This window comes from Ambystoma mexicanum, chromosome 11 (genome assembly GCF_040938575.1).
Source record: "Ambystoma mexicanum isolate Mex_15411 chromosome 11, UKY_AmexF1_1, whole genome shotgun sequence".
Classification (NCBI taxonomy): Eukaryota; Metazoa; Chordata; class Amphibia; order Caudata; family Ambystomatidae; genus Ambystoma; species Ambystoma mexicanum.
In genome coordinates this window covers 1,065,129,068-1,065,155,317 of record NC_090934.1, presented here as the reverse complement: position 1 = coordinate 1,065,155,317, position 26,250 = coordinate 1,065,129,068, and the positions used below count along the sequence as shown (strand labels likewise).

At 50.2% G+C, this 26,250-nt stretch overlaps 1 protein-coding gene across 4 annotated transcripts in view; it reads left to right on the top strand.

Annotated features, from left to right (window-relative positions):
* The window catches only part of FANCI (FA complementation group I), a 1,757,660-nt gene that overhangs the window by 351,889 nt on the left and 1,379,521 nt on the right, over positions 1-26,250 (top strand). For all 4 annotated transcript variants that reach the window (XM_069624307.1, XM_069624308.1, XM_069624309.1 and 1 more), the window contains one exon: positions 8,064-8,151. In XM_069624307.1, coding sequence (XP_069480408.1) covers positions 8,064-8,151 — 88 coding nt within the window. The remainder of the gene's footprint in view (positions 1-8,063; positions 8,152-26,250) is intronic.

The window sequence follows — 26,250 nt, the reverse complement described above, 5'->3', positions numbered from 1 at the left end:
CGCGGTTTAGGCCTACCCAACGTTTGAAATTCACGGCTTGGTTTAAGGTTTGCATAGACTCATGTTGGAGTCACTTTGAGTTGTTTGCTCCCAGGGTAAATCAGCTGCGCCATTACAGCGCAGTCATCTTACATTGCCACTTGCTTAGACCAGGCCATACGACTAACAGTATGTTGGGTAATACGCTCTCACACAAACAATGGCACTCAACATTAACCTACTGACATTAAACATCCAGGGCTTGGGTCACCCCATCAAGCGTGGAAGAATGCTCAACACCTTGAGGGACCTCCAAGGGGACATAATTTTCCTCCAAGAAAGGCACCTGGGGAACCCTGAATCAGCGAACTCCAGAGGGGCTGCGTGGGCACTGGGATTCACTCCCCATGCCATGCGAAAAGAGGGGTATCCATACTAGTCAACAAACTGGTCCCTTTCCAGGTGAAGCACACAGTCGCTGACAAGGAGGGCAGATTCATTCTTGCTCAAGGCCTCATACACCAGCATGCCGTCACTCTCCTAAATGTATATGCGCCCACATCGGACACGCCGCACTTCTTCACGAAGATGTTTGCGTCCTGCGCACAGTACATGGGGAACTCACGTTTATAGGGGGTGACCTCAAACTAACCCCTGATGCTCACTTGGACCACCAAGGCGGCACTGCTGGAAGCGCCATCCCACTCAAACGGACCGCCCTACAGACAATAGTACAGGACCTCCGCCTGATCGACATATGGAGGGACAAACACGGGCAAAAACAGGACTATACGTTCTACTCAGACCTACACGACACCTACTCGCGGTTGGATTACTGGCTGATCCAAACACATGCTACCTTGTGGAAGATTGCACGATCCTCCCGTTCACACTATCATGCCCGCCTAAGAATCACCCTCCCAGATACACAACACCAGCTTCGCCCGTGGAGACTTAACCTGCGCGTGCTCCAATATCCCGACCTAGTTGGACATCTAGCAAAGGACTCTCAGCGGTTCTGGGAAGCCAATCTAGCTCAGGACTACTCTGCCCATAAGTGCTGGGATGCATTGAAACGTATATGCGGGGTCAATGCGTTTCGCTATGGGCGCACAAACAGAAAGCTTGGGGGGAAGAAGCCACCCACCTAATGGAGGATTTAGGCAAGGTAGAGAATACCCACAAAATAACAAGGGATAAACTCTTGAAACCTACACTGATTAAACTCTGCACCAAAATCGCCCAGCTATCGGCCAACAGGGCCCAAAAATCATACACCAGTTGGTTGCAGTCATACTACTCTGACAGCGACAAGCCCTTTAGGTCAATGGCCCTGGCCCTAAAACAAAGACAAGCAGCGCAAATGATAGGTTCCATTCAAGATAAGGAGGGGAAACTACTGCAAGGGGATGCTCAGATCAATGCCAGATTCAAAGAATTTTACCAAGATGTATACACTGCCTCTGACACCCCCCCAGCCCAAGAAATAGAAGGTTTCTTGGACTCTATACAGATCCCTAAAATCCCTGCAGACCATATAGCAGCCCTGGGAGCCCAAATCACAGCTGTAGAAATCTCTAACGCTATAACCGCACTGAGGAAATATTTAACGCGGCTATATCCGTAGGACACCTGCCCCAATCGATGCTCACCGCAAATATTATAGTCTTCCACAAGGGGGGGGGGGGGGACCGTCATTATGCGGCTCGTATAAACCCATCGCTCTTATAAACGTGGACGCCTAGATACTCGCAAAATGCCTGGCAAAAGAAATCTATAACAGCCTCTCGAACATCATTCACAAAGACCAAACAGGCTTTATATGGAATAGACACTTAAACGACAATATCAAACGTCTGCTGCATCTAGTAGCGGGCATGAGGGACCCGGTAGACCTCATATTAGCAGTCGATGCCTAAAAGGCCTTCGACAAGGTACACTGGGAGTTCATATTCTAAGTGTTACCACGTTACGCCCCCCCCCCACCTTGTCCAATTAATTAAGATACTTTATACGGGCCCCACAGCCGCTGTAGTAACCAATGGCATTAACTCCCCCGCTTTTGAACTACAGTCGGGCACGTGGCAAGGGTGCCTGCTGTCACCACTACTTTATGCCCTCTCCATAGAACCAATTGCAATCAAGCTCTGGGCTGACTGGGGTTGGGCGGGCATCGTGCACGGCAGAGAGGAACAGTGTGTCCCTCTACGCTGACGACATGCTGCTCTACATTAGCCACGGCCCCACAGCCCTCCCATATATCCATGCACTCCTAATGTAGTTTGGCCCAATTGCAAGATACAAAATTAACTTCAATCTGAGGTCATGCCGCTCCGGCCAGACATCCCTTGGGACCCTGGGGGGGTTGGCCCCCTTCTCTTTACAAACGCAGCGTATCAAATACCTCGGTATTCACATCAGCGCCTCAATGGGTGACCTCAGGGTCTTAAACTATCCTCAGAAAATAGCAGGCATATGCCAGGACCTAAAGAGGTGGGACATCCTAAATCTCTCTTTGACCGGGCGGATAAACGCTCTAAAAATGAACTCTTTTCCCAAACTCACGTACCTCTCAATGATGATCCCGGTCAGCCTGACAACCACCTCCTTCAAGGAGTTGGACAAAACAATCGCCAAGTTAATTTGGAGAGGGAAGAAGGCGAGAATCCGCCTCTCAACCCTACAAGCCGCAAAGACGAACAGAGGAATTGCAGCTCCATCCCTTAAGGCATACTACCAAGAGGCGCCAGTGTGCTGGGTGAAACGCTGGCTGGACACATCAGACGACTCCAGCTGGAGGGCAATGGAGGTTGAGCTGATGAAACCCTTGAACCCAATCGAGACAATGGCCATACCTCCAAATAAGATCCCGCCCGCCATCCCAGTGCTGCTAATAAAGCCTCCCTTCTAATCACCTCTCTTAATTACAAGGAGGCCATATTACAAGCCAAAAAGGAGACATACAACACACGAATATGCCAGGCAGAATCGAACACCAGGGAATTTTTCAAAATCCTTAAAGAGCTAGAATCTCCCTCCCCTGCACCGGACACGTGCACTAAGGACAGCACCTGGTGTAACAACATACAAAATGCCCTTCTTAACAAAATATCCACCTTACAAGCCAAAATCAACGCCAAACAAAACACCCTCCACACCCCTTCATTTAGCAATACCAGGCCACCCAAAATAACAACCCTCGACTCCCCGGTGCCGTTTAGCTTCACACCACTCACCGTTCTGGAGGTTGAAAAAATCATCCGCAATCTAAAACCCTCAAATTGCCAAGGGGACACCTGTCCAGCCCCTATCATTAAGGAGTCGGCTCATGACCTCGCTCCTTTTATAACCTCTTTCATCAATGCCTCCTTTCAATCGGGAGTGGTCCCCAATAACCTAAAGGATGCTTGGGTTATCCCTCTCCTAAAAAAAACCCACCTTAGACCCGGAGGTTCCAACCAATTATAGACCCATCACAACGGTCCCTTTTCTGCTAAAGATCTTAGATAGAGCAGCCTATCTTCAGATACAGAACTATCTGGAATCAAACAACCTACTAGGCATGAGACAATCCGGCTTCAGACCGAAGCATGGTACGGAGACAGCCCTCCTTGATCTCAAGACCCAAATCGAGGATATCAAAGACAAAGGTAAACTAGCCATGCTACTACTACTAGACTTATCTGCTGCCTTTGATCTGGTTAATCACCAAATCCTCTGTCACCACCTGAAAACTGCAGCTCACTTCTCTGACATGGCCACAAACTGGATTCAATCCTTCCTGGCAAACAGACAGATGAGGGTATTCTCGCCCACCTCTGCGGCTGACCCTGCACCAGTCCCGTGCGGAGTCCCCCAAGGATCGTGCGTTTCCCCCACCCTTTATAATGTATTCACTAAACCCTTATTCGATGTGCTTGATTACCTGGGTGTTACCTACACAAATTATGCGGATGACACCCAGATACTCATCCCCATCACGGGTGATTACACTTTAGACTCAAAAGCCTTGAACGATGTCTACCATGTCATTCAAACTTGGATGGCCCAACATGAGCTCTGTCTCAATGATGACAAGACAGAGCTCCTCATCCTAGGTACTCAGCAAAGACTAAACAAACTGAACCCTATGTTTAGTTCCTTTAACATTGATGGAAACATAACTAAAGTTTCTAAAGACACAAAAACACTTGGAATCTACCTTGACTCCACCCTCTCCCTTCACAGACAAACCAATGCAGTTGCGGCGGCCGCCGCCTATACCTGCAAGTTGATCACAGCCTGTCGTCCTCTCCTCTCCTCACATAACTGCACTACCCTGGCTAGGACCCTGGTCATGTCTAAACTTGACTATTGCAATGCATTGTACCAGGGCACTAACCAGTGTAACCTAGACAAGCTCCAAATTATACAAAATAACGCCATCAGGGCAGCCCTCAATATCCCCAGATCTGCACACATCTCGGATACCAGGAAGAACCTTCACTGGTTGTCAGACACCCAAAGGATCTCACTAAAATCGCTTGCCCTTACCTACAAATGCCTGAACAATCTGGCCCCCACGTATCTCTCCTCACGATTCACGATGTACACTCCAGTCCGATCACTTAGATCTACCCTGAATCAGAGCCTAACGATACCCAGATACAAGCTCCAAACAGCCGGTGGGTCTAGCTTCCCAGTCCTGGCAGCCAAACTGTGGAATATTGTCCCCTTGACTATCAGAAACCTCCCCTCCTTCAACCTTTTCAAACACAAAGCCAAATGTTGGCTCGCCTCCTCCAATGCCTAAGATTCTTACTAATACGTGCTGCAATAACATCAGTAAGGATGCATTACTTGACTCTCCATGTACCACCTACACATGTCTATTTCTATGCCTTACTTATTGTTGATATATCATCATTGTATGCAACGTATGTAACCATTGCCTTAAGAAATGCGCCCGGTAGCCTCCGGGCCTGGTCTGCGCTATACAAATAAAATAAATACAAATACAAATAAGGAAACGCCCCATAATCGGGCCAACACTCACTCAGTGGGATAGACTCAGGGCATCACAAGGGATCCAAACTAAGCATGTACCACCATGGTCCAGCATCCGGGCGGTGCTATCCTACGGGCACACAGGCAGGGCACACCCTAAGCATGACCACGAGTGGGCCAACGTTAGTATAATGTACTTGCAAGAGGGGGCGACACTGCAGCCATTCCAAGTCGCTCGCGAGGGGTTGGTCCTGGGGCTGGGCGAGTGGCTCACTTACCACACAATCTGTACCACGCTACGGCACTATACTGCACAGTCCCCTGACCCCCCGCTCCCTGCGAGACAGAGATGGAACTACACCTCGATTTCTTCCCACACCTCTGCACCTTCTATCTAATAGCAATCTTGAACAACCAGGGACGGAACTACACACTTGCATGCAACTGGTCGGAAGACCTGGGGGCCCAAATAGAAATATCGGACATCCTTGATTACTTTGCTGCCATACCATTAAGCTCCACCAACCTCAGAAATGGAGAGATCCAGTACAAAATTGTGCAGCGGATGTACTTCACCACCTCTACTTTGCACAGGATGGGGATCTCCCAAACAAACCAGTGCTGAAGAGAATGCGGTGCCCCTGGCACAATGGGACATATTCTCTGGCATTGCCCCAAGATCTCCCAATACTGGAGAGACGTGCACAGGCAGATACGCGAAATGCGAGGGGCTACGGTCACATTCACACCCGAGGTTATGCTCTTGGGGTGGGGGGAGGGTGGAAGATGCCTGGCACGAGGATGGGCTCACCCGCAAACTTATAGGGCTATTACTATTCACGGCAAGGAAACTCCTCATAACCCACTGGAAAGCCAAAGATCCCCCCTCAGTCGCTGAGCAAACCATACTCCTGGTAAAAATCTGCAAGATGGAATGCGCGGCTGTCGCGCAACCCCAACCCCAAAATCCCCTGCGAGCATTAAGAGCGATAAAGTTCAGAGAACTGGCAGACCCATACATATAGACATTACGAAGTGCAGAGAGTCTCGCATAGATTTCAGTAGAATGTCATGCACACTGATAAGAGACAGAATGGACTGTGGCCAGGAAACAGGACGGCATGGGGGCCGAACATTGTAGAACCTTAAGGGAGCAACTCCTAGTTAGGGGGTTGGGGGCGGGGGGCAAGGGAGTTAAAAGTTAATGTTGTTAGTTGAAGTGGTTGGGGGCATACCAGGGAGAGGGAGCAGGGGTGGGGGGTCGCCAATAAGGCTATATGCCTAATGGCTCCTTGTAATCACAAAAGCCGCGCTAACGCTATGCATCATTGTCATAATGTCTTCTTCTGTGCTCAACTGCATCAGCATACTGAATCATACTGTATGTACCCTGACTCAAAAAATGCCAATAAAAAGAAGTTACAAGAAAATAAAACATGAGAGAGTGGGGAAAAAGGGTCTCGCTCTCTCCAGGTTAACAAAATCAAGTCCTCAAAATCCAGCAAAGTTGCTGGGGTCTCTAAGGTGGAGGAAATTAGCACATTTCTGAGAATTCTCACAGTGATCAACTAAAGCCCCACTATCTCCTTACTACTCTCCTCTGTTCAACTCGACATACCTGTGCTACCCACGTTTCCCTCCTGTGGCTCACAGATGTTTCTCTTTCTCCTTTTACCACCTACCTTCACCCTCTGGTGTCACTACCTTCTTCCCGATCTTACTATTTCATCCTACTCACTGCCTCCTTACTACTACTACTACTCCCTTCTTCAGACTGCTACCCTCTCCTTCATAGTACTACTCCCACCCCACGACTGCTGCGCTCGCAATGTGCACGACTACTACTCTCCCCATTCTACACTACTACTACTCTCCCCTGTCCACACTACTACTACTCTCCCCTGTCCACACTACTAGTACTCTCCCCTTGCCGTACTATACCCCTCTTCTTCCTTAGATTCAGGGATATGGTTACCTGCTCATCCTTGTACTTCACTCACTCACTATCCTCAACCCAGCCACACTTCTCTCCTACTCCCTTCTCCTTGCACCCCATGTCTATACCCTTCTCTACTCTCCTCACTCTCACTCCCTCTTACATTACCTACTACCCTCACTCTGCTATCTCTGACTTTTTCTTTCACGTAACTCCGCTCAACGGTTCCACCCTTTCAAATACCTCACCTGTACTAAGCTCTGCCACCAACTCACTTGGCTCCTCCAAATGTTCTCCGACTGATCTCTGTCCACCTTCTACTGTGCCCTCACCCAAACAATCCACACTATGCCTTTCCTTTTATGTGGTGCTGCTGGTGGTTCTGCGTCTCTCTCTCCCTCCCATTGGTTCTCATCTGACCTCCTGCAGCAGTCTGTGCCTGTTTTTTTCTCAGAACCCAGGTGAGAGGCTTTACATTTCTCTTGCCCGTTTTACAGCACAGTTTCAACAGCAGTTACTGCCGGTTCCCATGCTGTTTTTCTGCCGTGCTGTGAGTCTGGAGCTTTGTTTTTCTTCTGTTGTGGTGGTCCTTTGCTTTTCTGAGATGCTCGTCTTTGTTGATGTCGCGAAGACTCCAGTTATGCCTTAGTTGGGGGTGTGGCAGGGGGGGTCCTTTTTCCCCTTTGTTGGATTTCAGTCCAGGTCTTCTTGACTGCTCCCAGGTGGATTCTGTTGAGGTTCTGAAACTGGAAAAAAGCGAACACTGGCCAGCAACTGTGTTGGTAGGCATTTGGGAGAAAAAGAATAGTACCATTGATAACATTTGTAGCAGGCCCCTTCAACTTCCACTTCCCATATCTGGGGCAGTGCTGTTTCTGGCTTTTTCTTTTGTGAGCTTACTGCCCCAGGTTGAGAAGGGTCCCTTTCTCCATCCCTTGACAGGATCATGACCATGTCACAGTGGTTTAAGGCCTCTCCGGGGCACATTCAGGATTTGCGTCTCTTAAGAGCTTAGATGAGGTTTCAGTCAAAGTAGGTAAACCAGCTTTGAAAGAACACAGGAGCTTTGCAGCAGAGGTTCAGGTTAGGACTTTCAAACAGTGAGATATTTTCCACATGGAATCTTTCATTTTGACACCATTGTCTAAATCTTCCTTTTCAGGTGCATGAACCTATCCGAAGTGAGATTCTCGAGCAAGTGTTGAACAGGGTTATCACAAAGGCAACTGGTACCAACAGCCATTTTATAGGTAAAGCAGTAAGGATTGTTAACATGAAGAAGGTGATGTTGGGTGCTTGTTTATGAAAAATATGTTGTTTTGAATGAAGTTAGTTGGCATTTATGTTGCAACAAAAGGGCAAATTATGTTCTAACGCTTTTGTTCCCAGAGAACTGTTCCTGAATAGTCATATGTTAACACCCCTAAGAATTGTGATGATGGTGTGGCATGCAAACTTACAGCTAGTTATTATGGTTCTCCAGCATGGGGTCTGGCATGGATTCACATGCTCATGAATATTCCCCGTCGTCAGGCTGGGAATCCTCGGTAAAGAAAAAAACAGTATCAGTTTCGTTTCTGATCTGTCTTTCGTAGTAATAACCAATCACTGGTCTCTGCGTCATACTGACCACAGCCAATGACTGCCCTCTACCTAAGCACCGCCTCTGGCAGCCATCTTCAGATTTTTACCGCACGTTCATGTGTTGGGATCCTCGTGCTATTGCTCTCGAGCGTTAGTGCTATTTTTTCGCGCTTTTTACAAAAAACTTCGATTCTTTCGGTCAAAAGAGCCTCAAGCTCCACCGATCCTACATCCGATCAACGGGGACCCGTGTCGGATTCATCTGTGCCCCTCAAGGGTGAAGATTTCGTCGAGCTACACTTCGGAGGACTCCAGAAGCTTCTCAGGCCCTGTCTCTGAGATGGCCCAGGAGAAGGGAAGCTCGACGCCCGGAAAGCTGTTCAGGGTCTGCCCTGGATGCCAGCTGCAGAACGTCTTCAAGGAGGACGAACACTCTTTCTGCCTTTACTGCCTTCATGAGGACAAGACGCACGTGGAGAAGGACTGTGCGTTTTGCGGCAACATGTCGGAACGGACCATGAAGGACCGCCATCAACGTCTCGCCAACTGGCTGGAGGGTAAGAGCCCGTCTGGCGAGAAGAAGAAATCCGAGCGGTCTTCTAAGACCTTTGAGGGCGCCCCGGCGACGGGGGCCCAACATAAGGCCAAGCACCGCGAGTCCGCTGGCACCGGGAGCGCCGAACGGTCGGGCTCTACGGGCGCCAGGCAGGGCGCACCCTCCCCGGCACCATCAACCACGAGCCAACGCTCTGGGTCGGGTAAGAGGAAGGCCGAGCACCCGGCGAAGCTCCTGGAGAGGCCCCGGTCGAGCTCTAAGGCAGAGGAGGAGCGTGGCAGTGCCCCCTCCCTCAAGGATAAGGCGGTGAGCGCACCTAAGGTGGTGAAGGCCTTGATCCATCCGACCAAGCCCTCTATCGAAACGGTCGCGGCGGCCCTGGCTCAGCCTGTGGTGGCTGCACCAGTGGTGGCGACCTCAGGGCCCAGAATCTCCCTGCCTCCTCGGAGGGAGTCTTCCTTTGTGCCCATCGATAGGACCCCCGTGAAACCCTCCGTGGGGAAGAAGAAGGGGGGGCAGGGCTTCGTCGTAGAGTCGGCCTCAACCTCAGAAGAGGAGCTGATCGAGGTCTTAAGCCACGGCCTAGGCGTGGAAGAAGGCCAGCCCGTCGGAATGGACCCCGACGCAGGTGACGACGACGACATCGTCGAGGATACCGACGGGGCCCCTGCTCGCCCGTCGGATTCCCCTCTGCCAGCGCCGCAAGACAACTCGGCGGCCATTTTGTTGGCCATACAGTCCTTATGCTCCGAGATAAGGACGAGGCTACCGTTACCGACGGAGGAACCTCTCCCGTCGGGGGATCCAGAACCGGGACCTTCTGGTGTTCCCCCTACCAAGAAAAGAAGGATCCATCCACCACCTCCTTTTCAACCGTCGCGCCCCTTCCAGCCCTCCTCCCCGTCCACCCGAGGGGATGATACGGGGACTGACACGGCAGCGACGGGTACGGACGACGAGGCATACGACGAGGATTTTCCGTCGTCGCCTCCCACCAGGGCCTCTCCGCCCGACGAGATCGGATCTTTCCACTCCATGATCTCCAGGGCTTCCGAGCTTTTCCAGCTCTGCCCTGAGGAGAAGAAAAAGGAAGGCTTCCTTTATCAGCGGCGCGAGGCCAAGAGGAAGACGGTCCTCGCAGTGCCTCTGTTGGACGACATTTGGGATGAGGGCCTTTCCCTCCTCAAGAACCCTTCCACGACGCCAGCTAGAAGAGACCGGTACGAGAAAAAGTACCGGGTCCCGGACACGGCCCCCCTATGCCTCCGGGCGCAGCCTACCCCGGACTCCGTCGTCTCCGCGGCAGCCAGGAAGAAAGCGGGGGGGGGGTGCGGCCTCCACATCGACTTCCCCGCCGGACGGCGAGGGAAAGAAATTGGATACTATGGGGCGTAGAGTCATCTCGTCGGCAGCGACGACGATTAAAGCGGCCAACGCCTTGGCTATCGTGGCCCGCTACGACAGGGAGCTCTGGTACAAGATGGCTCCCCTGCTGGATTTTCTGCCGGACGACAAGAGGGCGGAGGCCCTTGAGATCCTGCAGGAAGGTGAGGTGGCCTCGGACCACGCCATCACCGTGGCGACGGACATCGCCGACACTGGATTCCGCCAGCTGGGCAACGGTGTTTGCCTTCGACGTCGTGGATGGCTCAAAGCTACGGACTTCCGGCAGGACGTCCAGACCAGAGTCCTGGACATGCCCTTCGACGGGAACAACCTGTTTGGGAAGACAGTGGACGATTCCCTTCAGGCCATCAAGGCGGATACTGAGACGGCCCGGGCCCTTGGAGTCCTGCAACGACGGACGCCCTTTCGGAGCGGCGGAGGCAAGGGCGCCTCCAAAGGTTCCGGCGGCGGTTTCGCTTCCTACCGTCAAGCGGCCCGCTCGTCGTCGCAAGAGGCCTACAGAGGACGAGGCAAGTCTAGCGGACCCCGCCGTCGTCGCCAAGGAGGTCAAGGCGGCAAGGCCGCGTCCAAGCAGGATTGAACCGGCCGTGGGGTCGGGCCCCCACCGAAGCACCCCGGTGGGAGGCCGGCTGGCGGGCTTCGTCAGCGTGTGGGAGTCCATCTCCACCGACCGTTGGGTGCTGGACGCCCTGGCCCGGGGCCACGCGCTCGAGTTTCAAAGAAGGTGCCCGCGCGTCCCCCCCGTGGCCAGGAAAGAACTTCACGTCCCTCAACTTCTCCTGGAGGTAACGGCGATGCTCAGAAAGGGCGCCATCGAACTCGTCCCAAAGAGGCTTCGGGGCTCCGGAGTCTACTCGAGATACTTCCTCGTGAAGAAGAAGACGGGAGGATGGCGCCCCATCCTGGACCTGCGACGTCTGAACAAGTTCATCAAGGCTCAGAAGTTCCGGATGGTCACCCTCCAGCACGTCCTGGGTCAGCTGGAGGAAGGAGACTTCCTATCGTCGTTGGATTTGGAGGATGCCTACTTCCACATTCCCATCCTAAAGGGGCACCGCAAATTCCTCAGATTCGTGGTCCAAGGGCGTCATTACCAGTTCAAAGCCCTTCCCTTCGGACTACGGTCGGCACCCAGGGTATTCACCAAGTGCCTTGCACCGGTGGCGGCGCAGCTGCGCCGCGAGGGGATCCACGTCTACCCCTACCTGGACGACTGGCTCATCCGCGCCAAGACGAGGGAGCTCGCCGTGGTCCACACGGCAAGGACCGTCCAACTCCTCACGGACCTGGGATTCTCCGTGAACTACGCCAAATCCCACCTGGTGCCCGCGCAAGTCGCACTGTTTCTGGGAGCGAGGCTCGACACAGTGTCCCTTCTGGCCTCCCCGTCGGAGGAGAGGACCAGGACCATCTTGGGCAAGGTGCAACGGATGTTGGTGGCCGACGCGGCCAAAGTGAGGTCCATCAAGTCCCTCCTCGGGATGATGTCTTCCTGCATCTACCTCATTCCCATGTGCAGGCTCCGGATGCGCCCGTTGCAAGAATTCCTGGATGCGCGCTGGATCCAGACGACGGGCAGCTTCGAGGAAAGGATCAAGCTCGACGAGAGTTTCCGACGAGCGATACGGTGGTGGGGCACCCGCGCGCATCTGACGGCGGGCATGGACTTCCAGACCCCAGCCCACCAGGAGACTGTGACCACGGATGCCTCCCTGGAAGGGTGGGGAGCGCACACCGAAAATCTGCACGCAAGGGGACTCTGGCTCCCGACGGAGAAGTCCCTACATATCAACGTCCTGGAGCTCCGTGCAGTGTTTTGGGCCCTCAGGTCCTTCCTTCCGTCCCTCAAGGGCAAGGTGGTGAGGATCTTCACCGACAACACCACCACCATGTTTTACATCAGGAAACAGGGCGGAACCAGGTCCCCAGCGCTGTCCAAGGAGGCGCAGGACCTGTGGCATTGGGCCGTCGCCCAAGGGATTTTTCTGGTGCCGTTTCATCTGGCAGGGATAAAAAACACCATCGCCGACTCACTCAGCAGGGAGCTGCGCTCGTGCCACGAGTGGGAACTACGGCAGGATCTGGTGGATCGCCTCTTCCGACGGTGGGGCACACCCCAGATCGACCTGTTCGCGACGGCGACGAACACCAAGTGCCGGAGGTTCGCCAGCAGGTTTCCCCAGACGAGGAGCATGGGCGATGCTTTCTCGTTCCCCTGGGAGGGCCTGTTCCTCTACGCGTTCCCTCCCTTGCCTCTGCTAATCCGGCTCGTCAACCAGCTCAAGAGGTCACGGTGCAGGATGATCCTCGTCGCACCTGCGTGGCCGAGGCAGATATGGTTCCCGGACCTTCTGGACTTGTCAGCGTCCCCGCCGATCAAGCTGCCGGCGGACGCAGATCTACTCTCCAGGGAAGGAGGCGCCATCCTCCACCACGACCCGAAGGCTCCTGCAGCACTAGAGTTTGGAGGATACGACATACCGGCCGATTGCAGAGAGGTTCTTGCAAAGGCCAGGGCGTCCTCGACTCTTAAATGCTACGGACACAAATGGAAGAGGTTCTCTGTCTGGTGCCACGCACAGAAGATTAACCCTCTACGGATTACGGCTCCCCAAGTACTGCCGTACCTGCTGACGCTGGCCAAAGCTGGTCTGGCACATGCGTCCATCAAGATTCATCTTGCTGCGATCTCCCGATACACCAGAACCACGGGCCGGACGTCCTTGTGGTCTCATCGTCTGGTGAAAGAGTTCATGAAGGGACTGTTCAGATCGTTCCCGCCGGTGAAGGCTCCGGCCCCGGCGTGGGAGCTCAACGTGGTGCTGACCAAGCTCATGGGACCTCCGTTCGAGCCTCTGCACTCGGCCCCGTTGAAGTTTCTATCGTGGAAAACAGCTTTTCTTGTGGCCATCACCTCCGCACGACGAGTGGGAGAGATCCAGGCCCTTTCCTGCAAGGCCCCGTACTTGACTTTCCACGACACGAGGGTAGTGCTCAGGACGCACCCCTCCTTCATGCCCAAGGTACCGTCGGACTTCCATCTCAACGAACCCTTGGTGTTACCTGTGTTCTTCCCGTCGCCTTCGTCGTCGCCTTTGCACTCGCTGGATGTAGCTAGAGCGCTGAAGTTCTACGTGGACCGCACGAAGGGTTTTCGGAAGACGTCACAACTCTTTGTGAACTTTGGACCTGTCAATCAGGGGAAGGCTCTCTCGAAGGCTTCCATCTCCAGATGGCTCTCCGGCTGTATCATGTGCTGTCACCGGTTGGCAAACCGACCGCTGCCTGGCCGTCCGAGAGCCCATTCCACCAGAGCGATCGCAGCTACCACGGCGTTCTTATCTGGTGTGCCCCTGCTGGACATATGCAGGGCTGCTACGTGGAGGTCGACGCACACCTTCACGAAATTCTACTGCGTCGACCGGGATTCCAGGGAGGAGTCCAGGGTCGGCCAAGCAGTGCTGCGCAACCTGTTCGCCTGAGGTGAGCCTGGTGAGGAGGTAAGATGCTTAATGTTGAGTTGATGTGATGCTTAATGTTGAGCCTTTGCCACCTCCCGTGGTTGTGCATGTGTGTACTGCTATGTATTCTTTATTCATGAGCATGTGAATCCATGCCAGACCCCATGCTGGAGAAGGAACAAGTTACTTACCTGTAACTGTTGTTCTCCAGCATGGGTCTGGCATGGATTCACATGCGAACCCTCCCGCCTACCCCTCTGCGGCTCTTCACTTGGTCATACTGCCACTTCACGTGCTTCCAAATCTGAAGATGGCTGCCAGAGGCGGTGCTTAGGTAGAGGGCAGTCATTGGCTGTGGTCAGTATGACGCAGAGACCAGTGATTGGTTATTACTACGAAAGACAGATCAGAAACGAAACTGATACTGGTTTTTTCTTTACCGAGGATTCCCAGCCTGACGACGGGGAATATTCATGAGCATGTGAATCCATGCCAGACCCATGCTGGAGAACAACAGTTACAGGTAAGTAACTTGTTCCTTGCTGTTCCTCACAGCAAAGCAGTCCATATCACTGGCACATAAAGAAACATTCTCATTATTTAATTTCTGTTCCAAACATAGCTTTTCTAACTATAAGATGCATGGCAAAAGTACTGTTTATCATTTCAAAAATAACTTCTCTGGATTGCGTATTTTCCACCTTAATGAACAAACACAAGCTGCAAATAGATGCACCCATACAGTTTTATAAACTCCCTTTGCTTGATCTTCAAAGTACCCGCAAAAGCACGATCTTTTACCAATGCAATAGTATCATGATAGGAAAGGACCTCTGAGTATTCCCGCAGCGATTGTTGCAACATAGAGCCCTTATAGACTGCTGCTAATTATTTAGTCACAGACCTTACTTTTTGCAACTTTTGGTTTATAAGATATCTGTGCAGGGGACCAGACTTGTTGGTCCTACCAGCCAAGGGTCCAAGCACCGACAAGGGTCTTCCTGGATCATTGCAATATAGGTAGGGCTTCACTAGGACCTGGCTTTGTTGATGCTGGTTGCTGTAGTCGTCCGGGACTTAAGCATGGTGCTTCTATTCTTTGGGGTCTTGGTTCCAGTCATTAATCTGGGTAATAGCTTCCCGAATTATGCCAAATTCGTGTTGGGGCGGACTCAGTCCCACCAATGGTAAAGATCTACACCAGTCAAACTGACCAGGTCTGTCCAATCCTATCCATCTGTCCTGCAACAGACATCCCCTCCCTGGTATGTGGATTAGGGCAAGACAGTCTCCTCTCCACTTTGCCTGTGAACTCCAAGCTGGAGCCTGCAAAAGTGCATGCCTTGTATGTCATTTCCTGATCTGAAAAGGCAGGAAGAAAGTCAATGGACAAGATGGCCAAAAGTATAGGCTGAAAACCACATGGCCTGGCCGTTCTGAATATATGGTACCTAAAATGTTTTTTTTTTTTTTTTTTAAAGTTCCCTCCAGTACGATGAAGAAAATAGTCCCACTTAATCTGCTGGCACCAGCCTGTTTTCCGCACGTGAAAAGTTAACAAAATAGCTACTACTGAAAACAAAAATAGATGCATAGTACCCCTGCATCACTTTACTCTAAGATGTTTGTGTGCCACATTAAAATAATACAAGAATCTCTCACAGGGGATAGTCTCCTTGCCCTTGTAAACATATGCATTCACAGTTCTGCAAAAAGAGATTAGTTGAGAATAGGAAGTAAAGCAAAAATACTTTACTTACCTCCAAATTTCAGTACAGACTCCAAGCCATTACAAACTGCAGGGAGGGGGGTCTGTTAGGCAGAGTTCATATGCAGTACCCTTTGGGACCACTACACACAACTATGACAACAGGTGTAAGAAAACCAACCTTTGGTATAAGTGTTGTAAAGGCCCACTCCCCGTCTAACATGTGCAATACCAATAAATGTGATACACCCCAGTGGGGAATGAGACTAAGAGAACAGGCTGCGAGAGTTGAGTTTTGTTTATGTAAAATTGGCATCCAGAGAACTCTGCTGCCCGAGAGTGCTCTGGCAAACAACACACTTACAATTGATTATGAAGGCAGAAAGCGTCATCAGTCATGTCGGGTATGAATGTTACAAAAGTTCATTATGATTGGACACAAGACCATGATCTATAGGTGGATGTAGGCGCTGCTCCTCCGAGGTTGGCTGCTTGGTTGGCGGGAGGGTGAGCGTCACAAGGTCAATCTGTCTGTGTCCAGGCGGGGTGAGGGTCAGGTTGCGGTGTGGTAGGGCGGGCCCTAACTAAGGTAACGTGAGATACTACCATTAGACATGCACTAAATAATGGTCACTACAGTGTCTTGGAGTATATGATCATAGATCTATAAATCTACAAATCGTGCACATATAATCACAGCATTACTCATTGAGACTTATATGAAGTACCTGGCTTAAGATCCTGGTCAGTAAGATAACATTGGCTGTGGGGTGGGTCCAGGTGCATCAAAGAGGCTAAGGCATTCTGATATTTGTTAGTTCTAGGGTGCAATATACTGCGACAGAGGTCTGGTGTCAGTTGGGGGCACACTGGGGTGGGCTTCACAGTGGGGTCACACGTCTGGTACATCAAGGGAATACCATGCAGGGATACAGGGTTGTAGTGGCAGTAATTTTCCAACAGCGGGGTTAAGAGGGCACAGGCAGGTTTGTGGAGATGGATGAGCTACAAGGCATGGTTCGAGCCGGTTCACACATAGGACAATGATCTCAGAGGAAGAGTGAGATGTTACATTGGTGTATTTGTTGGAATGATCTCCAGCTCATCCGTGAGAACGGAGCTGCAAAGCTTTCAAACACAGTGAAGAAAGGTGGGGGCCATGAACGCAGTGTGCGTGGCGCTGCAGAGGGGAGAGAAGCATTTTCGTATTATCGCAGTGAGGACTAGTCCAAAGATGGAGTCGAGGGTACACAAAATGGAAGCCCAAGTGTCCCACACAACAACCTTGTATCTGCTACTGACACCGCTAGTGTGCATGCGAGCAATGGAAGCGTCCCCCATTATTGTACGAGCAAGTGGTTTACATCGTGCTGAATGTATGAGGGGGGCCTAAACGACCCCTCACTCCCACACATTCCCTCTTCCGTTACATCTAAAGTAACAAACTACTTATTATTATTATTTTTGTGTTATTGTGTTTAACCATTTTAGGTTTTTACAATTTATGACTTTTGACGTTTAGCTTTCCTGCTTTTTGTATGGTACTTAAGAAACCACTTTCGTTGGGCGATTTCTCTTTGGTCCTTGGGCGATTTACGGGCTATCGTTCGCAGAGTTTGCCTTCTTAATGCTATGTCCAAAAGTTTTGCTGCGGCCCTGGACCATCTTGCTGAGTCACCTGCGATTAATCGTCTCCATCCCGTTTCTTCATTTAGTGCTGACGGGTGGGATATAAGTGGTGCCAAGTACGCCTGCCTTTCCATACTCATTTCAGGACAGGTCGGGAGGAGGTGTCTTAATGTTTCTACTTGTTCGTGTTTTACTCAAAGGCGGCATGTAGATATGGGAGATTGAGATCTACTAGCCAAGATTTCTCTGGTGTGGAGCATGTTTAGCCGGGCTCTCATGAAGATTTTTCTCAGCTCCTTGTAAGGAAATTTTTTCACAGTATTTCAACGGCGTTTTGAGTTTGTTTTGGCCAGGTGGAGGGTGTTTTAGTGATTTGTAAGTCAGGATCTTTTCATTGGTGGTGATCCAATCTTGCTGTTCTATTTTGAGCTTCACGCTGCCCAGGTTTGTTATCAGGAGCTCTTCTGTGCAGGCTAACTCTTCCAGTTTGTCTTGGAGTTTTCTTACCCAGGTGTTAAATGGTTTGCATCCTCCACTCTTTATTTCGTTGGCTACCACCTGGAAGATGGGTAGAGTATTGGTCAGGAGGGTTTTCCTATACAGCTGCATTGCACTTTGCATCACCACTGAGGCTAAGGAAGATAGGCCCAAATCTCGCCGAATTGCCACCATCGGTGCTGATTTAGGAAGACCCAGGACCGACTTCCACAGGAACCCTTCAAGCTGGATCCATATTTCTGCTGGTAAATTTAAATTGGCACCCGTTCCATATGTTAGTGCTGGCATGACTTTGGATTTGTAAAATTGTAGTGCCGGCATCCACGAAAACTTCCCAACTTTTTTGGCCACGGCTCTTGTTTGAGCCGTCAGGTTTCTTGTTTTGTCCCATAAGGATTTCTGCATACTGTTTTCTTTCAGAGAATTGTCGATCCATACGCCGAGGTAGTTGTATTCTTTCACCACTTCAATTTTTGTGTTTTCTAGGAACCACACAGGAGTAATTTTTCCTTCGTCGATTTGGAAAAGATCAGGATTTTTGTCTTCTGTTTGTTAATTTCCAGGTTATTGTTATTCATGTACGATGTTAGGTTGTTAATTGCCTTTGGAGACCTATTTTGGTTTGGTCCATGAGTATCAGGTCGTCGGCATACCACAATCTGGAGACTTTGTTCGATCCGACCTTGGAAGGGAAGGAACGGATTTTGTTTTCTGTGACTTGGAAGTCTCCGATGAAGGCGATAAAGAGCGCTGGGGCCAGTGGGCAACCTTGCTTGTCTCCTCGTTCCGAATAGATGATATTGGAAAGTTGTCCTTGCTGACTCAGTCGGACACGCATCGATGTTGTATGTAAAGCCATTATTGGTTCAAGCACTGGTGGGGGACATTTCCAAGTTCTTAGCTTTGACCAAAGTTTACTGCGGTCCACCATGTCAAAGGCTTGCGAGAGGTCCACTAGCGCCAGGTGAACCTTTGGCCCGCCAGCTTTTACTTTGGCTTTTATGATGTTTAAGAGTAGTAGATTAATCGTCGTGCCTGCTCCCTTCTGAAAACCTGTCTGAAGTGCGTCTGCCGCTGGGGAGCCTCTGGCCCATTTTTGGAAGTGCGCTAGCAACAGTGTCGCGAACATTTTTCCAATGATGTCAAGCAGGGCAATTGGCCTGTAGTTGACCGGGCTTTCTCTGCATCCTTTTTTAAAGATTAAGACCAATACTGCTTCTGTCCAGGATTCTGGAATTTGTTTTGATTTGTGACGATGATTGAAGAGTTCGCTGATCACTGCCGCCCATTCTTCCGGATGTCTTTTGAGGTCTATGTTGGTCAGACCATCCAGGCCTGGGGCTCTCGACGACTTCAGTTTGACAATTACTCTGATGAGATCTTTCACGTTTGTTAGTGGTATCCAAGGATCCTGGCTTATCAGTATTTCCTTTACTTCTGGAGTAGAGGGGGGGCGAAACAGGTCGGTAAAGTGGGTGACCCAGTTTTGTTCAGAGACAGTGTTTGAGAGTGATGGCACCTTCTGCCCATTTATGCTCTTCAATAAGGTCCAGAAATCTCTTGTGTTTCTGGAGGCCCAGGTGTTCAGCATGGCTTCGGCATCATTTTGGTAAAGAGCCAAACGGTGGTGTTTGATCCACGATTTCTAATTCTTCGCTCCGTTGTGATATGCGGTCCAAGCCTCTTCAGTTTGGTGGCGAAGTGCAACATTTTTCAAGTTTCTCATTTCCAGGCGCTTCACAACCACCGTTCGGTCATAAGTGTGGTTGTATTTAGGCTGTATTCTTTTCTTTCCTGTGAAGCTCACCCTATGAGGAGATAGTAGAGATACATACTCGGGTCTCTTGGCCATCATGCCTGATGGTGTTAAGCCAGGGTCCGTACTTAGTTTTTCCTTTATAGTTTTTATATTTTCTGAGGTGAGGCGAAACCGGGTTTGCCGCTTGTTTGATTCAACGGCCGATGAATAGAGTTTTTTTTCGGGCTCGGGCCCCCCCCAGGCATCAATATGAGGTTGTGGTCACTTTCGATTTTTTTTATGGTCCTTGAAAGAAATGATGTAGGGAATCAGGCCTTGTTATAAAGATGTAGTCCAGAGTGGCAGTTGCTTCTTGCCTTTCCCAAGTAGGGATCTGGAGTTCGGATTCTTGTAACGTCGCCACATTATAAAACCTTCTAGATTTCATTAGTTTTGACCACGCTACGCCTCTTTCATCAGCCAGAGGGCAAAGAGATAGTGCACATTGGGCTGTGGTCATCGTCCCACATTTGGCATTTAGGTCTCCACAGATAATGATATTGTCCACGTCGAGGTCCACATTGATTGTGTCTATTGCATTAGCTACCGATTTGCAGAATTCTTTTGCGGTTGTTGTCTCAGGGTTCCAATAGAGGTTGATTATGGCCAGGTCCGATGTGGTCCAGGTGTCAAGTTGTGGGTCGCGATGGTACCATGATGTTAATGTGGCAAGCATGCCATAGTCTTCCATGATTTTTGATTTCAGTGTTATCCCTGAGCCTATACGAATTGGCTCTATGTTCCCGATGGTATGGCTCCACCAACTGAAAGTCTTCAGTGGTCAGGTGTCGAAGCTTGGTGACTTTAGCCAGAGTTTTTAGTACCGTTTTTCTGTTCAGCACCATGTATCCTTCGTTAGATGAAATTTGCTCTAGTTTAAAAATGGAGGTTCCTACCAGCTTTTTATCCAGATTCGTACCACCCTGCTTAGTCCTGGGTCCCTCAGTGGGTGTTGGTGCTCGCCACATGGTGTCTCGATGTTCTCTGTCTGACCCAGGTTCGTTTGCACGGTTGTCACTTCGGCTGTCCGGCTTTGGATGGCTACACCTTTTTTTTCCGCCGTAACTGTTGTCTGGCTTAGCTTGGTAGTGGGAATGCAGAAGGAATGTTGTGATGTCATGTGGAGTGTTTGTGTCAGAGTGTCGGAATGCTTGAGGGAAGGTTCTATGTTGGGCAGGTAGTCAGCCTGAAGCCTGGGTGATGGGCTGCCAGTGTTTCTGTCCTATTAATGTAACTTACTTAAGGACTATGGTAACTGCTTGTGAAGGTGTCCTGCGAAGCTGTAATAAACGTAGCATGTCAACCTAAGAAGGCTGGGAGCAGCTTCATAACAGTAATGATGCCGGCCGAATTCAACTGAGGCTTCTGTAGTGGGCTCTCGTTTCCACCTTCCGTTTGGATCTGGTCGTCCTGATGGCTCGGCACCGGTTTCTTTGAAAGGGCTGGTGGGGGTGTAGGTTATCGTTGGTCGAGCGTTTTTTAAAACATTTTTTTGGGTGAGGCCGATTGCTCCTCCAGTGTATCTAGATGTTGAGACAAGTTCATCAACTCACTGTTGGCCTCAAATTCTTCTGTAGTTTTAGGGGAGTACACAGGTCCGAGGTGTGCTGCGTAAGTAACAGGTGAAGCTCGTGTTGGTTCTGTCAGCTTTGTTACTTTGTCAGCCCGGCTACCATTGCTCGGTACCAGCAGCACTTTGAGTGGCTTTTCCAGTGTTCGGTTTGGTATACTGGTCGTTTCTAGTTTTTTGCTCTGATTTCGATTCTTCAGTGATTGTCCCTGATGAGGTTCGGACACTGTTGACCCTTTTTGGATCCTGGCTTCCAACAATGTGGCTGTTTGCCGTGGTGTTATTTTTGTAAAAATCAGGGCCAAGTCCTTCTGTTTCAGCCCTTCAATGGTTTGAGTAGCCTTGAAAGATGAGGTCGTGGTCATTTGAGCCATTTGGCACCTTTCCTTAAGCTCGTCTTCAAGTTTTGCAATTTTGACCTCCAGGGCCGCCTGGGTCTTGTTGGCGTTTAGTTCCGAAGCAGTTAAGTAACCTTCAATGAAGGTCAGTTTAGCGGTCATTGTGGCTATCATTGTGGTGTTGTCTTTTAGGGCCTTGTTAATTGACTCGTAAAGTTTCCCAAACGGGTTTAATGCGATTGTCACTGCTGACATTATTGATACTAAGTCCGCTTTTTTGCTGGGAGACTCCTTTTGTGTTGTTCCTGAAATTTCGCTTAGCCGTCTACTTTTGACAGGTGTGTATATACCCCTGTCACTTGGTTGCTGTGAGAGCCTTTCTTGATGTCTTCTCTCTGGGGGGGTCGTTAGTGTAGATGGCCGGGCCCGCCACTTGTGCCGCAGAGTTTCCACGTGCGTTTACTTGCATGTGCGGTCGAGTCCATGCAGGGTTTTCCTCTGATTGGGCCTGACCTGTTACTGGCCTAGCCTGTTCACGTACAGGTGTGCTAGATACTGTCAGGCTCACTGCCTTCTGGGTCAGTTCTGGATCTGTGCTTGTTTTCGTCTTTTCAATGTTTGTGGGGCGGATGCTCGCCAAGGTCGTGGTGCTGGCAGCCGGTTGCGGCAAAGTATCTGAGGGATTCTTCGGGGGAACTTTTTCCGCTATGGCTTCAACATTTGGAGCCTTCTGTGGTTGGAGTTTTGGATTTGTGTCCTGCTCAAGTCTGTTTTGATCAGTTTTGCGGGATTTGTTCACCGGAGGGGGTTCTTGAATGGCCTCCAGGATCTCTGCGTCTGATAGCTCCCCGTCTTGATCCAGTTTCCTTTTATGCTGTTTCAAAAAGTATTCTTTTAGCGAGGACGAAATCAGTGGAGTTGGAAAACACTTTAACCCCCCCCCCCCCTGTGTTCTGGGGCCTACCTTCCAGTGTTTTTTTTAAGAGTATTTTGTTTAGAGCAGTTTTTGTTTTAGCGCTTCCTTTTAGGTTGGTTTCCTTTAATACGGAATTTACTTTCCCTGTAGTGGGGCCTGTGGTCCCCTTTTCGTTGGCCTGCAAGTCGCCTGGTTCATTTAGATGGTCAACCACCTTGCTTGTTTCAAAAACTGCGTCATCTGGACTCCGCAGTTCCTGTGTAATCGACTGATCTTCATGGTCAGTGTCCAGGGAGTCGTTTGAACTGATTCTTATAGGCGTGTCCTTGCTAGTGTTCAGGTGCAGCTTGCTTGTAGGTGAGTTCTTGCTGCTATGGATCTGCGCTATGATCGAGTGCTTTGGGGGGAGAGGGACCTGAACCTTCTCGTCTGATCCCCCATCCATACCCCCATTGGGGACTGGTGGTAGATCTGTCGCCGGTAATAAGTTTGAGGATCCAGCGTCTGTCGTTGGAGGCAGGGTTGTTGAACCTGGCCGTTCAGACCCCCGCCGCAACAGTCCTCCGGCAGTCTCAGGCGGGGAGCCATTCATCAGCACGATAGAGAGCGTTGGAAATGGCCGAGGATGGCGGGGCGGTGCTTTTGAAGTTTAAGGTGCTGGCGCCAAAACCCCGACCACTGTTGTTGCCTGGGCCGTGACACCCACCGCTCCTTCCTCAGGTCTGGATCGTAGCACCAATAGCTTTGCGGTCCTTAATGGAATTAGCGGGGATGCCGCTTTGGGATTGGTTGGCGCCTCCAGGTTTTCCAGGTCAGTCAAGGCTATTCCTGCTTGCTGAGCCTCAGCGGCCAGCGGCCGTGGGCCCCTCCCGCCCCCGAATTTCATTTGGCAATTTTCTGCTTCTCAGGCGTCTTCCTGACTCGACTTCGCTAGGGGTAGGCGGAGCTATGTTGGTCGATTTAGGTCGGACCGAGAAATTGTATGCGACGGTAAGGGGCCAGGGATCAGGTGAAGGGGAAAAGGTAGACAGGGAAAGGGAAAGTTTGAAAGCAAGGTTCGTGACTTCTCCCTACTGGCCCCCTACAAGCTGTCCTTGTTTAGGTAGCGGGCACAGATAAGAGTACCGTTTTGAGTACGTTGGTGGGGCTGTTGATACTGATGACACAATTCCTTTGCTGCTGAATCGGGAGGGTAAGGGTAAGACGGGAAGGCCTGCTTACCGCTCCTCCCGACACCAGACACACTGCTCGTACACCGCGCAGCACTCCGCGCATGCGCGGCGTATATGAAGGTAGAGCTGAAGATCCTTGTAGCAATAGAAAGCGGACTGCTGCTCAGGGTCCAGGGTCCCCAGAGCAATCTGTGACCCCCGCTGGGCCTGAAATTGGCGGCAAATTATTATTCTCATTCCGATGATACTCTGCTTCTGCTACTGCCTCGTCCCATGCAGGTGTACCCTTTATTGGTATCCAAGCCCTACATATACCTCTCAGGCCCTGCCCTCTTCTTGCGTACTCATTAGGTGCGCATGTCATATATATTCCTCCATCCCCATCCAGGTCCACCCACACTTCTCTGTACCATTGCAGTTCCCATGGTTCTTTAATTGTTGTGTGATATAGATTATCTACCCTGTCCTCATGTTGGCGATAGACCGCTGTCATGCTGTATTTTGGTGTGTTTGAATCCCCAGTTTGTATTTGTGCATCTATTATTGTTGCTACCGTTGTCTGTTTGCTCATTGTTACCATCATCATTGTTGAATTAGGCATAGATTTTGCACAGCATTGGATACCTAGTTGGCACACACAGAAAAATAGTCAAATAAAAATGATGACTGGAACAAAAACTTTCCTTATGATGCTGAACCAGGACGGTATCCAATTCAACATGTTGTCGAACCAGCTGCTCGGCTCGATTCCTCCTTCCTTCAGCATTCTCTCTCCCAGGCTGTGCACTGCCGAGATGACGTGGGTGAGGGTCCCGTTATCCGCGTCCCGTTATCCGCGTCTTCAGAAGGTACGAATGTACAGCACGCGCTCCCGATTTTTCGGCAAACACCGCCGTCCATTGCGGTGAGAAGGTCCAGGACGTACCGGTTCTGCATTGTCATCAGGCGCAAGGTGCGAAGTTCCACCTTGATCACATTGAATCCCTCTTCAGTGTTGTTGGCCAGTTGGATCAGTTCCCAGCGCACTATTTGCAGCCATTTGGCGTTCGTTCTTGTCTGAAGTCCTGGCGTTAGGAGGGAGGCAAAGAAAGTTTCTGCTGAATTGAACAACTTGTATTTTGCAGGAATCTCGGCGAGAAGGTTGGATTACTTGCTGGAGATATAGTTTGACCTCTTTTTGCTTGACACTCTGTCTTGTAGCTCATTTTCTGACAGAATGTCCTATGTGGAAGGCTCTGTGGTTGCTGGTTGGAGTGCTGCTGATGTGTCAGCCGAATCTCCTGCTGCCGATATGCCAGCCAAACCTCTCCCCCCACCCCCTTGGACATAGCTTTCTGGGATTACCATTAGCGCTGAGTGCAGGATGGCCAGGCTGCATGTACACTTCCATGATGCCGGTAAATGCAGGTAAGCTTGTTTGCCACACACCCAGTACATGTCCATGAGCGCTGCTGTACCTTTTTTCATATCTGGGATGATGATTGTTTTGTTGCATTGCTTGTTGGACCCCATCTGCACTTTTCATTCGCCGTGAAAACAAAGTTCATGCAGATTTTCTTTCTGTGTTTTGGAGTACACGTTTCTTTGACCCATGGAAAGTTTTCTTCAGTTAGTCCTCGTAGTGCCTCAGCTTTGCACATGATCGTCTCGTCATGCCACTTATTCTCTGTAAACCTTGTCCCTTTGATGACAAAAAATGGTTCTTTGATGCAAATCACTCCTTGCGGCTTGCTCCTGCAAGTTTTCTTGTTCTGCAGCATTTCTATTGTAACTGTGTGTGACTGGAAGGTGCTCCGAATTCTACATAACACGAGATGAATTAAACATTGGGCATCTGACAAGGGCACTTCTTGAGGTACAAGTATTTTAGGTGTGCCTGATGCGTGCGGTATGCGTGTAGCAGCTCTCGTTTGTAGCTTGTTTCGCTGTTGCACTCATGTCTGAGTACCATTTGTTTGATTGGTCTGGGTGGCGGGGGTCTTCAATTTCATCTAATCCCAGGCCATGGTACACATATCTTATCCCTCCCGCCCCCTTTTCCGTCTTCTCCTCCTCCTCCCTCCTTCCCTGTTGTTTATCAATTTCACCCTTCTATACTTTATGGAGAAGACAGCTGCCCATGTTGTGTCATTGGGTTCACTAGCAGTTTGCCAGGCCTGTGGTTCTGGAGTTTTGTGTGTAATCGTAGTAGCAAGATTAAAGTGCATCATAGTGCCTTGTGAGGTAGGTTCTGTGGTTGGTTGCACCTCAGTATTTGTGAGTTCCGGCTCACCCTCCCAGGAGTAATCCCCATCATACTGATTGGTCTCATTATCTTTACTTGATTTAATAGCAGCAAGTGAGAAACGTGGGGTTGTGGTAGTCTGATTTTTATGCAACGTAGTACGATTGCTATTTACATAGTGATTATGTTTCCACATAGTTTTAACTCCAGCCCATATGAGCATTGAGCCCTCTCGTATCAGGTTTACCCTGCCCCCCCTCTTTCATATCCTTAATTATGAAAGCCACCATCAGTACCATGTCACAAAAAATAACATCACAGAAAACGGTATCGCCGCAAATGTATGTATTTATTCATTTGTTACACGCACAGACCCTGGGGTATCACGGCGTGGTTACAGACAACTTAGTACATGGCAAACAATTGAGGATCAAAATTAAACAGAGTTTAAATACAGAGGACAATGTTAATGTACGACATAGCTAAAC